General features: G+C 33.4%; 1 protein-coding gene across 1 annotated transcript in view; it reads right to left on the reverse strand.

Annotated features, from left to right (window-relative positions):
• Positions 1 to 440: 440 nt before the first annotated feature.
• The window catches only part of CFAP58 (cilia and flagella associated protein 58), a 74,574-nt gene continuing 56,974 nt past the window's right edge, over positions 441 to 18,040 (reverse strand). The window contains exons 16-18 of the mRNA XM_039361724.1: positions 10,695 to 10,814; positions 2,936 to 3,069; positions 441 to 1,225 (exon numbers count right to left, since the gene is read on the reverse strand). Coding sequence (XP_039217658.1) covers positions 1,105 to 1,225; positions 2,936 to 3,069; positions 10,695 to 10,814 — 375 coding nt within the window. The 3' untranslated portion in view covers positions 441 to 1,104. The remainder of the gene's footprint in view (positions 1,226 to 2,935; positions 3,070 to 10,694; positions 10,815 to 18,040) is intronic.

The raw sequence follows: 18,040 nt of genomic DNA on the forward strand, positions 1-18,040 counted from the left end.
TAAATTATGCATTGAGAATATTTTCTTCTTAAATTGTTCATCCCTAGAAACAGGATGCAAGAATTATGTGATTTGTGTTTTGTTTATACTGTAGTAAATATACTGAGTAGATTGTTACAAGTGTATTTATCAAAAGCCGTAGACACCCAAGGCTATCTAATACTCTTCAAGAAGTAAGATACATAATTTGAGAGGGTTAATCATTATTATTTTAGAATTATTCCTAACTAATCTAATGCCTAACATTAAATTAATTTGTTTCTATGAATAAAGCACATTAATGTGCTCTACAATAGTTTTAACATTTAATTCTGTATTCTTCCAAAGCAATAACCTTTCCAAAAGAATGGTTTTCTAAAAGAAAAAATAAGTATTTATCATAATTTTCTTTAGATCTAATTTCCATCCCTAAGGCAAGAAGAAACATTTCACCACAAAGCCACATTCAAAACAGTTTATTTTAACACGTATTTCAGCACCTCGTACAGTGATTCCATCATATGACTTGCTACTGAATGATAAAATCTCATGAATAAAGAAGTTTAGGTATTGAAAATCATACATAGTTCCATGCCTAAACAATTTTTAAATGTTTCTTCAAGCTTTCTCACATTCCCATCTCCCTAATAAATTTTGTTATTGCATATTACACATGACTACATTGCTATAACTTAATGCTGTTGTATGAAGTTTATAAAATTTATTTTTTATATTTTCTTAAAATATTAATCATGTAAATATATTTCCTGGGATTTTTAGGATATAAATTCAAGACGAGGTAGTCGGGAACAGTGTAATTTTAAAACAATTGCATATATTACATCCAATCCTCGGTGTATTTTTTGCAATCCATTGACTTCAAGAGAACTAACTTCCAAATCAAGCATTTTTAAAAATGTAATATAAGATTATGTTGCTCTTATTTTTTTTTTAAAGCATACTCTACTGATATCAATACAGTAAGATGTAGAATTCTTATGAACTTGCCTGTGCCAGAGTTTTGTGAAAAGAACACAGATATCTTTGGAAACCAATAATATTATCCATGAAAAGCAATATTGTAGGGGATGCCACAACATGTGACATTATGTCATGATGCTATAGTTATGCCACAATTTTGGGAGGTGGGTTGCTAAGCGGAAAACCACCTCCAGTGAAGCGTGGAACTCTGGCTCTTTGTCCTGCGAAGTCATGTTCTATGTTACTCAAGGCTTTCTCCTTTTCCCTTGAAGATGAAGAAAAATAAAAGAGAAAGGAAACAAAGAAATAAGATGTATATTCATAATGGCAAATATTCTATCAGAAGATCATTTAAAATATGTTGATGAAATACATCAACATTTTAAGCATCCACAATTAGACATCTGTTTGAATCTAATTAAGTAATTGCTGATTGAAATGTATTAAAAATTGGAAATGAATCGCTCTCCTACTGTTAACCCCTTGAAATAGTTTCTCATTAGAAGCTGAATAATTGTAGATGTTGTAATTCAGAAATTCTAATCTTAATACCACTCTTCAAAATAAGTATTTTTTTTTCAAATGATCATCAAAGGCAAAATGTGATATATCTCTCTCTGTGTGTGTGTATGTGTGCAGTTTGTATATAGACATTTTATAATAATTACATGTGTTCTTTTAGACAAAACCAAGACTATCTATATAACTCTAAACTGTTATGTTCTTCAGAATTTGTACCATAGGATGAATAAACACTGCTTTAATTTACCAGGCTAAAGAGAAAAAAACAATTTGAATGTTTATTCAGCCATTTAATGAGGACCAAGTAGAGCAATGTAAGGAACCAATTTTTGTGCACAGAGATGCATGACTGCACAAATGCTACAGAATGTTCCATGAAATTCATTAAACCAATGAAAAATTATATGACCTTAATATAAAAGAAGTATGACTAAAACCGAATTCAACACACAGACAGCTAAGTTAAAAAATAACTATATTGCTTTCTGCAGTTTGTAACATTCCAATAATACTTAGATCATGTCTTAAGAGCCAAAATGTTTATCATGATTTTAAATTAACTTTAAATAAACTTAGGAACTACTCATTTGTAATATACACACATGCATGTCCAAGGCAAATCTTTATAGGTGATCAATTAAATTGTATAGGGCAGTTGTTGCATTAGTGCTATACAATGCTATTACTTTATCTTGCTATATCTATCTGAAAACTGGTGCAATTAAAATATTTGAAAAAATACTATAAACCCATGAAATTATACAATAAAATTAATCCTCAGCAATGGTAGAGAAGGCAAATCTCTGATTGCCTGCCAGCCAATATTCTTCTTTATATGAAGAAACAAATCAGAGCTGATTCACACATTCTAAAACCACCTGATTTGTTTATCACAACAGTTGCAAAGTGCATCAGCTGCATTCAGCAAAGTTCAGTAGTATGGTTTCAATCATATCCACATTGTAATATTTCTACTATACAATTAATTTCCATTAAATTGGTAAAGTAGAAAACAAATATTCTCAGCAGAGAACATTTTGGAAGAATAGTCTACTTTTTGTAATACTTTTACTTGGTGAAAAATCAGCATTTACAAATCTATGCAAAGACTAAAAAGTTTCTTAGTATTGTCATAAGTGAATTCTGTAGATGCATAACAAATTAAGAAGACCAAATATAAGTACATTCCAATCAATATAGATATATATTGGTATTATAATTTGGAGCATGATAAAACAAATAAATGGATTAGAAATTGAGAGAGATGGGGCATTTCATTTAAAGTAACAGAAAATGCCAATTATGACCAATCTCAATTATCTAATCCTGGGAATATGTGTCACCTATCCCACATAACTTGAAAAGTGCTGTTAACTATTGGAGTTCAGCTAGTCATTTTTCATTAAATACTATTCTTGCAATTGTCTTGATTACAATTACTAATACTTCTTACTTGTTTTCCTGCTCCTTGCGTTTTTGAGTGAGGTATTTCTTCTTTATATTCAGAAGTTCATTTGCAAGTCTTTCAATTTCATATTTGTATTCTTGACTCTGTGATTCATACATATTCAGCTCAGAAGATAAAACCTTAAAAAGCCAAAACAAAGCCTATCATAGTGTACCAAATCAGTGATTTGCCTTTATGCTATTTTGAGTTTTTTTAAAAAGTGACACAAATCCATCCTTAGAACAAGGAGAATCTTGATTGCATTTGAGAGGTCACAATTAAATTGTTGAGTCTCAGCCATGCTATCTTTTAGCATGACTTTATGCAGGGAACGCTGCCCACAAAAGAGACAACAAGAGTTCTTTCTATACTTACCCCAGTACATGAAATTACAATACTTCCCTAGAAATACTCATCTCACTCCTAACTTTGGCCATCCAGTTTAGAAAAGCCTTAAGATATGAGATAATTTCTTAATAAACTCACTGCTATTCATTGTCAACCTCTGCTTTTTTGCAATGTTTTAATCTGGCTTTTCTTGTTTTACACAGAATCATAGAAAGTAGAGTTTGGATGGGACCTCTAATCAGTTTTGTCCCTTAGACAGTTTCTGCAAACTACTTATGAACAGAAGGGAAAGAGTTTGATTGGTTTATCAGAAAATTATGTTTATTTGAAAAGGAATTGAAGCTCATGTAACATTCTAGTAATGTCTCCATAGAAGGATCCACATTTATAGCATTGTTTTATTAAATTATTTTTCAAATCTTGACGTCATAAACGTTTCACAAAATGCTACTGTTGGCACAATTAGGAAATTTTCACACAAGCTTTTAGGAGTTAATTGAGTTAATCCTGTCTTTTGTTCCCATATGAAAGGTAGGATGAAACGTCTAACAAACCAAAGTAAAACTTACTCAATGTTTATTTAAAATTGTCCTTAATGTGATTCATTTTTTTTTATTGAAAATTTTTAAAATTTTTACAAGAAGAAAAACAACCCTCCCCATCCCACCCCAACCCTCCCATTCCCTCCCTCAGCCTTCCCAGAGCTGAATATAGGCTTAATTAAAGTTTCTTGAATTCTTAAAAAAAAAGTATAAACCATAGATAAATCTAAATACATTACTTAAACAACTAATAAAATAATTAACATATATATATATATATATATATAAAACATAAATATTAAAGAAAGGAAAAAAATACTTAAAAAGAAAAAAAAATAAAGAGAAAGAAAGAAGAAAGGAAATATAAGAAAGTAAAATAATAATAAAAAATATAAAAAGAAAGAAAAAATATTACAATCTATACAATATTAAAATTTTTATATAAGTTATTGAAAAACTAAATAATATTTTTATATCCAACTTATGTTGTATAAAATCTATCCATTTTTCCCATACCACAAAAAACTTCTCTTGCGATTGATCCTTTAAAAAAGCCGAAATCTTTGCCATTTCCGCCAGATAGGATATTTTAGAAAACCACTCTTGCAAAGTAGGCAAAGATTCCTTCTTCCAATATTGCCCTACTAACAACCTTGCAGCTGTAATTAAATTTAACATCAATACAACCTCCTTAGTATCACAATCAGTAACAATACCTAGCAAAAACAATTGTGGGGTAAATTTTACCCTCCTTCTAAAAATTCTTTGAATATTCCACCATATCTTAATCCAAAAGGCTTTTATATTTTTACACGACCACCAAATATGGTAATAAGTAGCGTCCAAACAACCACATCTCCAACATTTGGGCTGTAAGTCAGGATACATATGAGACATTTTTTGTGGATCAAGGTGCCATCTATAAAACATTTTATAAAAGTTCTCCCTTAAGTTCTGGGCTTGTGTAAATTTAACATTTCTCACCCAGATAATTTCCCAGGTATCTAGTAGAACTGGTTCACCAAAATTTTGTGCCCATTTAATCATACATTCTTTAATTAATTCTGGTTCTGAGTCCAATTCTACTAGCAACCCATAAATTCTCTTAATATGAGTTCGTCTTTGATCTTTTACTTGTTTAACAAAATTTTCATCTTCTCTAAGCAAGCCCACATTACGATCTATCTTCCATCTGTCCGCTATTTGTCTGTACTGAAACCATGAATATATAATATTTTCTTGTGCTAAATCTTCCAAAGATTTTAACTGCCAAATTTTACCATCCCATCTAAGCAATTGTGCATAAGAAACACTATCCATCTTGACTTCTCTCCTTATCCCCTCTATCGCATGCCAAGGTATAGCCCATAATGGTATTTTAGAATCACTTCTGTGATATTTCCTCCAAACCCGCAGTAAAGAAATCCTTATAATATGAGATTTAAAAACCCGGTCAACTTTTTTATTAAAAATTAAATAGGCATGCCATCCAAAAAGTAAATCCCAACCCTCCAAGAGGAGTATTTCTACATTTGTTAAATTAACCCAATCACTAATTAATGTTAAGACCACAGCGTCATAATACAATTTCAAATTCGGTACCTTGAGTCCACCTCTCTCACGAATATCTTGTATAATTTTAAGCTTTACTCTTGGTTTTTTTCCCTGCCCAAATAAATTTATTGATACCTTTCTGCCATTCATTTAAATTGACCTCATTCTTTAAAATAGGTATCATTTGAAATAAGAAAAGGACCTTAGGCAGGACATTCATTTTAATCGCCACAATTCTTCCCAAAAGAGATAATTGCAACTTCTCCCAATTTTTCAAGTCTCTTTGTATCCTGACCCACAACCTTTCATAATTATTTTTATACAATTTTACATTAGAGACAGATAAAGTAACCCCCAGATATTTTACCTTATCAACAACCTCAAAATCTGTCAAATTAACCAAAGTCTGCTTATCCATATTAGTCATATTTTTAGGTAATATTTTGGTCTTATTGTTATTAATTTTAAAACCCGAAACCCATCCATATTGGTATATCAATTGTAATAGCTCTACTACAGAGTGAGTAGGTTGGGATAGGGTAAGCACCAAGTCATCTGCAAAAGCTCTTAGTTTATATTCTTTTTTATTAACTTCTATTCCTTTTATTTGCTGTGATTCTCGAATTTTAATCAGCAATATTTCCAAAGTTAAAACAAACAGCAAAGGTGACAATGGACATCCCTGTCTAGTCCCCTTTTCTATTGTAAAGACCTCTGACAAACCCCCATTAACTATAAGTTGTGCCATTTGTTTTTGATAAATAACACCAAGAGCTTGTAAAATTTTTTCTCCAAAGTTCATTTTATCAATTAGTCTTAACATAAATTGCCAATTCAATTGGTCAAAAGCTTTCTCAGCATCTAGAAATATCAATCCTGCAGAGACTTGATTATTTTTATCTAGATATTCTAATAAGTTAATAATTTGTCTGACATTATTCTTCATATACCTTCCAGTTATAAAACCCGTTTGATCCTTATGTATAATCTGACACAAAACCCTCATAAGCCTATTAGCTAATATTTTTGCAAAAATCTTATAATCTACATTTAAGAGAGATATAGGTCTATAATTCTTTGGTAAAGTAAGATCTTGATCTTCTTTTGGAATTAGAGATATAAAGGCTCTGCCCCATGACGGGGGAATCTCTAAACCCTGTAATATATTATTAAAAAGCTGTCTTAAAGGTTGAATCATCTCTTGTACCAAAGTTTTATAATAAATAGATGTCAAACCATCTGTACCCGGTGCTTTACCTAATTTTAATTCTTTAATCACTGTCTCGATTTCCTCACTAGTAATTAAACCGTTAATTTCTTGTTTCTGATCTTCTGTTAGTTTAGGGAAGTTGGCTTCATTTAAGTAATTATCTATATCTGAAACCTGTATTTTAGTACTCTTATATAATTTTTGATAATAATCTAGAAAAGATTTCTTAATCAACTCCTTCTGATATACCAATTTACCATTATAATTTATTTTATCTATAATTCTCTGTCTCTGTTGCTTTCTGAGTTGGTAAGCTAACCATCTCCCTGGTTTATTAGCATTACAAAATGTATTTTGTCTCATATACAGTAGGTTAGTTGCAGTTTGATCAGCCATCAACATATTAAATTGTGATTTAACAATTTTATAGATTCTTTAACCTTTTCATCTGTAGGATTTGAAATCAAAAATTTTTCTTTTAATTTAATCTCATCTTCCAAATCCTTACGTTTCTGAATCTGCTTTTGTCTCTGAGTATTATTCATTTGTATCAAGATCCCACGCATGAAGGCTTTACCTGCATCCCATACCATTGACATTGATGTTCCCTTATGCATATTTAAAACAAAATAATCCTTTAAATAATCCTTTAGTTTTTGAACATTCTTTTCTTGTCTAAATAAGTTCTCATTAATCCTCCACGATCTCCTCTCCTCTTTTTCATCAGCCAACTCCATCCAGACTGGACTGTGGTCCGTCAATGTCCTAGGAAAAATCTTAACATTCTTTACCCCAAAATATAAATCAGTTGTAATCAAGAAAAAATCAATTCTTGAAAAGGATTGGTGTCTGTCTGAAAAGAAAGTAAAGTCTCTCTCCTCCTGATTGCGTTCACGCCAGTAGTCTCGCAGCTCCCAGTCCTCTTTCAAATCAAAAAAGGCTTTAGGTAGTTTAGCCTGTTTAAAAAAAGTAGAAGATCCTTTTTTGTCTCTTTGTGTATCTAACACACCATTCCAATCACCCATTAATATCACAGATCTATAATCCAACAAGGTTAATTTCTGATGTAACAATCTGTAAAATTGTTCCTGTTGTTGGTTTGGTGCATACAACCCCACTACAAGTATTTTCTTCCCATATAAACCAACTTCAGTCATAACATATCTCCCTTGAAGATCAGATTCTACCAAACAGGCTGATAAGTTTTGCTTAACATAAATGACTACACTCCCTTTTTTCCCAGGAGCAGAAGATACAAAATGAGATCCCAAACGAGCATTGGCTAAATATTTTTGGTCTTTAGATAAAATATGTGTTTCCTGCAAACAAATAATATCATTATTATGTTGCTTTAAATAATGAAAGATTTTCCTTCTCTTTTGGGGGGAATTAAGGCCATTAGCATTCCAGGTCAGGAGCTTTACCATCTCCCTTTACCAAGAGCCTGGAGAAGACTGCTTGGAGATCTGCCATAGAAGAATGTGCTGCAGAGCTCTTGGGTCTTGCTCCTCCCACCGGCAATGAAACAATTTCTTGAAGAGATTCTTTAACTTTTTTCTTCTGTTGTTCCTTTTCCTTGCGTCTATATGCTGCACAGGTCATTCTTTGCTCTTTGATCTCTGTTTGTCGTGACCACTCCGCCTGTAGCTTTCCAGCAACCATCACACCTTGTCCTTCAGACTGTTGTTCCACCTCTTTACCATCCAAAACTTTCTGCATCATAGATGATGGTGAGCTGCTCCCAGGACCGAACTGTAAAACTCCTTTGCTTTAGTAACTGTATTGAGTCTATAACGCGTCCCCTCATGGCTCACGACAATACCCGTCGGGATCTCCCATCTGAATGGCATCATTCTTGTTTTAAGTTCATTAGCTAGAAAAGCAAAATCTTTTCTCTTTCTTAAAATTTTAGATGGGATCTCCTTTAAGATAATAACATCTTGAGCAGCAATCTGAAACGTCTTATTATAGAAAGCTTGTATAATTTCATTACGCAGAGATCTCTTTGCAAAATAAATCACCACATCTCTTGGTAAATTCTTCTGTTTTGCAACCCAGGAGTTAACTCTGTAAACTTTTTCCACTTCTCTAAGTATTCCATCTTTCTCCCTATTCAGAATAACAGCAAAGTCATTTGCCACAATTTCTGCCAGGTCTTGTTGCATATCCTCTTTCAGACCCCTGATTCTTAAAGCATATTCCATTTCCCTGTACTGAGACATAACAATGTCATCTTGTGAAATTTCCATCTTTTTTTCCATGCCTTCAAATTTATCTTCCAGGGTATCAACCTTTTCCTCAACCTCTTCAATCCTGGAATCAAGCTTCTCAACCACAGAAGCAAGTCCTGATAGAGCCATAACTATGTCTTGCCTCAGAATAGTGTTATTCTGCTCTAACAGGTTCTTCATTTCTCCTCTGATTTGAATTTTATTCTGATCTAAAAGCTCCTTCACTTCCCCTCTAATTTCAGTTTTGTTCTGATCTAAAAAGTCCTTCATTTCCTCTCTGATTTGAGATACAGCATTTCCCATTATGTCTTTCATATCTTGTACAGATACTGGCAGAGGAGGAGAAGATGGTGGTGTAACTTTAGGTTGTTGTACCGGTGTAACTTTAGGTTGTTGTACCGGTAAGATCGCAGGGGAAGAAGCCACCTTAGGAACTGTAGAAGCTGTTTGCCTCTTTGAAGCCATTTTTTTTTTAAAAAGGGGGGGGGAATCTTATTTCCTCTTCTTCCTTCTTAAAGAAAATACAATAAAAAATCCTCCAAAAAAATAAAAAGCAAAGGAGAGTTTAAAAGCTATTTGAAAAACACAAAACCACCTTCAAAAAAAAAAAGAAAAGTTTAAAAAGTTTAAATAAAAAAAACTATATAGTCCATAACATTCCGTTTGAATCGCTTTCTTCTGAGAAAAAAAAAAAAGCACTTTCAAATCACCATTTTACTTTCACTCTCCACACAAGCAGAGAACAAAGAAAAAAAAGAAAATCAGCCTAAACTAAAAAAACAAATTAAAATTCAATAAGTCCAATCCTTTATCCAGCTCTGTCCGCTTTTAAAAATCACTCACCCAGTCCCTTTAAGCATGTGGAGATGGTAGCGGCGTTTCGCTTTGTTCCCGAAGGAACAGAGTCAGCTGGGAGGCGGAAGCAACCCGAACTCCGAGGGAACTCTCTTTCTACCCCTCAGAAAAAATTCCTGGGGGGTTTAAGAGGCTCTACCTCTATTCGGGTGATTCTCTGCCCCCTCCCTTCACCCGGGAGGGGGATTTCGAGCCGCGGGACAGCTGATCTCTGCTGTGCTCCGCGGTTCTCATGCCATCTCAGGAGGACGGCTACAATGTAGCCGCCATCATCGACGCTATCCACCAGAAGTCTCAATGTGATTCATTAATATTATCCAGAAATGATTTCCCTAGTTTTATAGATTTTTGTTAGACTGAAGAAATAAAACCTGCAAGAAAAATTTGGATCAGAGCAAAAATGAATCTAGAAATATTTATTATTTACATCTACACATTTCCTAAAATCCTACCGACAAGACATAAGGGTAACAACCTCACCATCTTGATTGTTGACAGAATCTTTTATATTTAGTATTAGGTTTCTCCTGGGCTAAAACCCCTTAACCAGGTATTCAAGAAGTCAGGAAAATTTAATAAGGGTTGATGTAAGAAAACTAAGAAGCAATTACAAACGTTGCTGTACAATAAAAGTAAATCCTATTTATATTGAAATCAAAGGTCACATTTTATGCATCTTTCCCCAAGCTCTGCAACACCCTGGAAGGGCCTCTCTTTGGGGCAGGAGGTCTGATTAACAAAAGTGTTCCAAACTTAAAAATACTCTGTTTTTGAACTTGAAACTTCTCATTTGAATTCAAAACATCTTTACTAAGATCAGAACACTATCATGGTATTTCTTATATTGCTATAACAAAAAAGATAGAAAAATATCAATATTCTTGTGGCATACACTATGAATTAAGATGTCCAACCCAATCTCTAAGTGTTTTTGTAAATTACAAAAATCTATGCTTCGTTATTTATTCCCAAGAAGGCTAGGAAAATTCACCTATGCCTTATTTGCAATGAGTTTAGTCTCTTACTTTAAGCTGTTTTGTCTTCTCCCGTAGAGTGTGCCGATACAGCTGTAATTGTTCTGCTGCTTCAGGCCCAGGCTGACGAGCTAAAATGTGTTTCAGTTCCACATACAATTTCTCCTTCTCCTAGAAGACACAATTCAATATAAACCAAAATATTACATCTGTTCTATTTTAGAAAATAAGGGGGCAAATATGACAGGATCAGAAAAGAAAAACAAGAATCAAAGAGTAAACATCTTAGTAAGGAAGCTTGTTTTACTTAACTTTTTCGCAACTGAAGTGTATCATTGTTATATAAATGAAACAAATTAATTCTTGAATTAAATGCTATAAATGGGATTGGATAATCTAGCATAGTTTATATCATACACTATAATATATAGTACACTTTATAAATTATAACCTATGTACAATGTAATCTCACTACCAACAAAAGTTATGCAGTGCTATATGAAAAATGTCATCTAAAGTTCGCAATAAAATTATGTTATGATGTATTTTTTTTAAAAAAATAATTTACACTTGCTAATATTCTAGTTCACAATCAAGTCTTATTTATTCTGTATATGAAAAGTGTTGCTGTCTTATAATGACTTAATGTGAATTATAATGAGTGTTTTACATAGATGGAATTTATAAAAGTAAATTTATAAGTAATTCAGTTTCTTAGGTTGTAAAAAAGTTGTAGACTAGTCGCTTGTCCTCAGCTTACAAAGTTTCTTCTCACTAAGTCTGCCACAGGGAGTTACATGTCTTATGATATGCATAGGACAGTACTTTGCACCCCTGGCCAATATATATTTACAATTCAGTATCAGTTATTGATCTATAAGGATTAAAATTGGGAAATGGGTATTTGGAGCCATTTGGATATTATGTTATTGGAAGTGTCAGTCATTGTTTCTTGACGATGTCACCTACTGACCATAAGAGACACTAGGGCAGTGGTTCTCAACCTTCCTAATGCTGCGACCCCGCAACCGGTCATAAGTCGAGGACTATCTGTATTTCCCTGCCCGGAGCACCGCGCATGTGTGGTGCCGCCCCCTGCGCCGGCCGAGGCGTAGCTGGCAAGCGGCAGAGACGGTGCAGGCCAACCACCGGCTGGGCCACCAGCTGGCCAAGCCCAAGGCAGGTAAGACACCCGCCGGGCCCCACGCATGCCAGCAACCCTCCCTGCGCTCATCAGCCTCCCACCTCCCACCCCTGGCCCTCTTTTACTTACTTTTAGTAGTTGCTCAGCAGGGAAGGAAGCTTTCCAGAAAGTTCACCTTGCAGCACCGTTTGCAGACTGGGGCTTTTGGCTGGCTCAGCAGGGCAGAGACAGCCTGGACAATTCCTATTGGCTTTTGAAAGCCAATAGAATTAGACTCTATTCAAGAGAGTCTATTCTATTGGCTTTCGAAAGCCAGTAGATTCTATTGGCTTTCGAATGCCAATAGAATAGAGTCTCTTGAATAGAGTCTATTCTATTGGCTTTCAAAAGCCAATAGAATAAGAGGGATTAGCACAGCTAAAGAAAAGGGGGAAAAATGACGGACAGCCTTGTTTGGCGACCCCCATGAAATGGTCATTCAACCCCAAATGGGGTCGCGACCAACAGGTTGAGAACCGCTGCACTAGGGTATAGCTAGAAAGTCTATTAATGTGTTTCTTGTTTTTCTGTCATTCTGCTTCCTCTTTATCAATAACATTTTTTAATCTTATGTTACTTCCTTCTGCCTTTATTCATGCATGCATCGACCACTTACTCTCTGACTTTGTAGTTGGGTAGATGCTAGCTTTTGCCTATGCTTCACAATATTTCTTTAGTTTGTCTTCTTATTGTTATAATTGTAAAATCTTGTCCACCTGTCACTGTTCGGTTTCAGGTATCACTTTCAAAAATGTTCATACATTCACACACATACACAAACTCTAACAATGTCAACCCCTAAAATTTTGGGGGGGAGGGTCAGTAGCTGTAAAAAAGTATTTACCGCAATTTCCAATAACGACATGTTAAAGTAATGGGCATATATGACATGCTCTGGCAGGAGTCACTTTCATTCTTTATGCAAGATTCCAAATGTTTTTGTTTGTTTGTTTGTTTCATTTTGACTGGTGTTTAAAGATTTTAACTTTTGGCCACATCTCCTCTTCACAAAATTATAAGAAGAAATAGAAAATCTTAGAACTAGAAAAAAAGAAAGTCAATAGGAATTTTCATATGACTATGGCAAATTGTTTCCTTCCTCATCATGAGAAGGTGACGTTTATAAGAGAGATACTCTCCACTATTTTTTAGCTGATCTGCTAAGCTGTTGAGTTGCCTAGTTGGGAGAATAGAATTTCATGGACACTTCCTTTTTTACCAAAGCAGGAAAGTGAAAGCAACAGTCTTCAAACAGTGACTATTTACAAATATCTACATGGGGAAAAATTGGTTTTGAAATTAGCCTTAAGAATGAATAGGAAAAAGAGCCCTTGTGAGACTTACCCACAGCACAAACTCGAGAATTTTGGAGTCAGGGGAGATCAGGAAGGGTTGAAGAGAGGCTATCCTTCCTTTGAAAAGTGACTAAAGGAAATTACTTGGGGGATGGGAGGTTAGATGACCCATTGAGAGGCTTCTGTCTGTTGTCTTACTAAGTTCATCCTTGGTGACCATTTTTTAAAAATATTCTGCTAATATTGTTTCTTACTGTTTTAATATGTTTGTAACTGTCCAGAGTCATATTTGAGATAGGCAGCCATATAAATGTATTGAATAAATATATGTATGCGAGGGGCATGGCAGACTCATCTATATTATGATGAGAAAAAGATTGTTAATCAACTTGTTCTTTTAATCCCTGCACAATACTATTACAGGCTTGTTACAAGCCAAACTGCAACAAATTAGAAAAGTTACAACTCTAATTCATGCATTCATTCAGTCATTCACAGGAGACGTAGTGGTGCAATGGTTAGAATACAATATTGCAGGCTAACTCTGCCAAAAGCCAGGAATTCGATCCTGACCAGCTCAAGATTGACTCGGTATACCATGCTTATGAGATTGGTAAAACGAGGAACCAGATTGTTGGGGGCAATATGCAAACATTGTAAACCGCTTAGACAGTGCTGTAAAGCACAATAGAGCAGTATATAATTCTAAGTGCTATTGCTTGACAATATATCAGCCTTGCCCTCTCAATTATGTTAATGCTTTTCTCATTCAGCAACCAGAAGCTATATGAAGTTCTCAGCAGTGAGATAGCTCATTAGCTGAAGAAACTATGTAACCTGTACTTATTCTTATATGCTTTTATCTACCTACAAAGCTAGCTTGCTACCAGATTTGTTTCTAGTATGTATATTTACAACTTAGTCATGGAAACATACTTAGAGGGAAAAGTGTTCAAGTTTTTTATTGAAAGTGAAAAAATTAATTAAGTCATTATTAATACTGTTGTCTACTGAATATTAAAAGGTAGCTAGGAAAGAAGTACTGAAGGTTTAAAAGCCAATGCTTAATAAATTATCATTAGGACTGGGAGAATGGATTGCACAATATATGAAGGAGAAAAGAGAGAATAAAACAACTACTTGGATTGGTCTGTGTATTGAACTCTACAGAGCATAACTTTTCAGTTGATTTAAAATGCAAAACATTTCAGAAAAATAGAATCTTGATTTACTAAAGGGAACAAAAGTGACAAAAATAAACCCTATTCCTTGTAATTTCTTTGTGTTACCATTGTTATGCCCCATCCTTTAGGGCACAGAAAGTAGCAGAAAGCGAAGAGTAGTGTAAATGATAGAACACACACTGCCTAATACCAATTCAAATCTGTCACATCATTCCTATGTCATTACACTATGCAAATACATTCATTTTGGAAAATTAGCCACAATTAATTGCCCGTGACAAAAAAGAAATCCCTCCTGCCAAATATACCATAAATGATTGGTGTCAACAACTATGGACACACATATGACATTTTTGTGGACTACAATATTTTTAGTAAAAGGTACATTTAAGTGCAATATGTTGAAATATTAGTGCATGATTTGTTTCAAAATTTTTGATACTTATTTTGTTGTATTTCAATTTTCACCCAAACAAATTGCAGCCTCTTCAATCTTATAAACTTCAGTTTTACAAGAACAGTGGACAGACTGGATCTGACAGATGGTAGAATAAACATTCAAAATCATCTAAATAAATTCAGCAGCTAGAAGGACAAACATATCATGTCTCACACAAACAACACATGTATAACAATAAGAACCAGGGAATAATATTGGCAAGGATAATTTAAGTCTTAAAGTAAATCCACAACATGATTAAGTGGAATAAAAGTTCAATATTATTTAAAATTGGATTAACAGAAGTTTCCATTCAAAATTTAAGCATAAAAATAGGCCTTATTTGGAGTGCCATGCTCATTTTGCAACAAAATAATTCAAAGAGCAGCAAGGATAATAAATAATTTAAAGGCAAAATTGTGCTGGGATAGACTGAAAGGTTCTTTTTACCAAGATTAGAGAAAGAGAAAAATGAAGAGGAACAGGTTCATTTGCTGATAATTATTAATGTTAAGGAAGGAGAACAGGTATTTGATATGCTTGTTAGAATTCTTAGTACTAGGTTATATACAGGTAGTCCCCAACTTATGACCAGTCATTTAACAACTGCTTGAAGTTATAACAACCTCGAAAAGGGTGCTTTATAACTTCTAAAATACTTTCAGCCATCATAAAATGTCATGCTACCACCCACTCCCTACAGTTATGTAACTTAATTTCAGTGGCTTGGCAACCAGCTTAAATTTATGACCAGTTGCAGCATCCCACAGTCATATGACTAATTTATTATCTTTTTTCAGTTTCTGGCTTTTTTTGTCACTTTCCAACAAAAAACATCTATTCAGGAGAGTGAATCCAGAATTATGACCATGTAGAATGAAATTCCAATTGTATCTGTAAGTTGAGGATTATATATACTTTTTAATTAACTATTTTTTTCAAAGAATCCCTAGAAAGGCATTCTTGAATGTTTTAACATATAGGATAGGGAAGGAAAAACATTATATTATTTTCATATATTGAAGCCTACAAATGTCTAGGAAAACTAAACTGAAAAAATGTTCTCAGTAAAAATAATGTATATTTTAGTGCATGCTACATAAACAGAGATTTAAAAAAAAGAATTGTACAAAAGGTATTTGCAAAATGGATTGAGAAGTTTGTAACTAGTTTACATCCTGAACAAGGAGGAATAAAAAATATAAACTGAATGACAGATGCAGAAATATATTCTCATGATCTAACACAAAAACAGATCCACAGAATATTTCAAGCACCCTAAGGAAAAAAAATCAATCTGCTGTTATTTTTCTAAAAAGAATTCTGAATATTATTTTAGGCAGGCACTAGCCAAAATTCTTAAACTTCTCTAAACAGAGATGTAGTTAAGAAAAAGGCTGGAGGCTAGAAAAGAAACAAGAACATCTCTGTAATAAACTATTCCATTTCTACTCCTTACCACTAATCCTCTGTTTTCAACGTATTTGTTTTTTCATGCATTTTAAACTTTTATTATCTTTCCCCTCAATACTCCTTCATTCATTTGTTCACTGGCATATACCCCACAAAGATATAGAACACACACATACATGAATATGTACACATACATGTACATGCATACATAGCTGTATCTACATCTATATATATCTGTCCACTGCTATAATGTATTGAATGGAAGTTAAATTAAAAGGCATTATTAGCTTTTTGGTATATGGATATAACTCTCATCAATTAACATTGTTGCACCATTGTAAATTTCAGTGGTGTACTGAATCAGGTCCATGCTAGAGAAACATTCTTCTTCACTTAAATCTGAACAAGAACTTGTCTCTGAAATGAACACAAATTTTTTTCTTGTAGATTGAGCAGCAATAAATGTTTTGAGCTGCAAAATGGCATACATCAGAAAACAATTCTCAAGCAATGACAGCTTTTAACTATAATTTAAGAATATTTACTGCAGTACTATAGATGAATCTATTTCAACTCAGAAAGCAATACACCAGGACTCTTGTGGAAGCCTAACTGTTTTAAAATCAGAGTCCTGCTTTTCTAGTGCAGCCTAACATTTACATGTTGAAGTAATACAAGAATGTATGAGATGTGAGGCACTATCAAAATACATTTGCTGCTTAGAAAATAATTAGATATTTATTTTTATATCTTTTTGCATCAATAGACAAGTTGTAAAAGAAGTAAACTATGTTTAGTAAATAAGGATATGAGGTATAACACAATATAGGTAGTTTTGCTCTTGTTAGATTATATACATCATATATATTGAACAAGTCTGCTGGGTCAGATGTGCTTAATTATTATATTATTGCATATTTATAATAATTAATATATAATATAAAAATTCTCTTTTTATGACCCTGTAATCTTTTAATTAAATATCAAATGTATGGCAACATGGTTTGTTTTAGGTAAGGCATTGCTACAACATGCTTAGACAATCTCCTCATAAACTAATTTTACAACTTAATATAACAAGACATTGTATTGTATTGTACTGTATTGTATTGTATTGTATTGTATTGTAGTGCAATGCAGTGCAGGGCAGTGTATGTAGACATGCATGGACTTGTGCAAATTCAGTGTATCTATCTTGTTCTTTCTGGTTCCTAGAAATATAATTATGCAGGGAAAAAGGGAAAAATATAATTCTTTTATAAGAGAAAAACAGCACATTGCAGAACAATGGAAAATTAAAGAAACTGAGGAGATTTTGACAAGTTACTATTATTTAAATAGTTGAGTTGGGGCTCTGACCATATCAGCATGTTGCTCTAAGTCCACACAATCTATTAGCATGATACACAGAAATTATACAGAACAACTGTATTTATACAAAAGTAATAAAAAATAGTAGTAGAAGCTTAAGTTTTTTTTCTCTGAAATCCAGAATCTTTAGATTTTGTTGAAGAGCAGGAAGCATATTGAATTTAAATAGTTGAATGCATATTAAATGTAGCTCAAATTAGTATCATTTTAATAGCCAACATATTAACATTGTCAATCTGCTTCGTTTTACTTTCTGCTTTGTAATAAATATTTTTGCTCCACAGCAAAAACTTTGTGGTATCTTCCTTCTCTGTTGGGAATTTCAGTTCAAATTTGCTCACACATGGAGCCATCAGAAAATTATTTAACTTATTTAACTGGGGAATAGTTTTAGCTATTCTCTAGCATCCTAAGAGAACAAAATGTTCTCTGGGATGAGGGCAGAATAATATGTTACACATATATTTTTGACAATCAAAATTACTGCAGCAAAGTAAGTGTACCTGTATCTT

Source organism: Crotalus tigris, unplaced genomic scaffold (genome assembly GCF_016545835.1).
Source record: "Crotalus tigris isolate CLP2741 ecotype Arizona unplaced genomic scaffold, ASM1654583v1 scf7180000019328.220996217465:2438092, whole genome shotgun sequence".
NCBI lineage: Eukaryota > Metazoa > Chordata > Lepidosauria > Squamata > Viperidae > Crotalus > Crotalus tigris.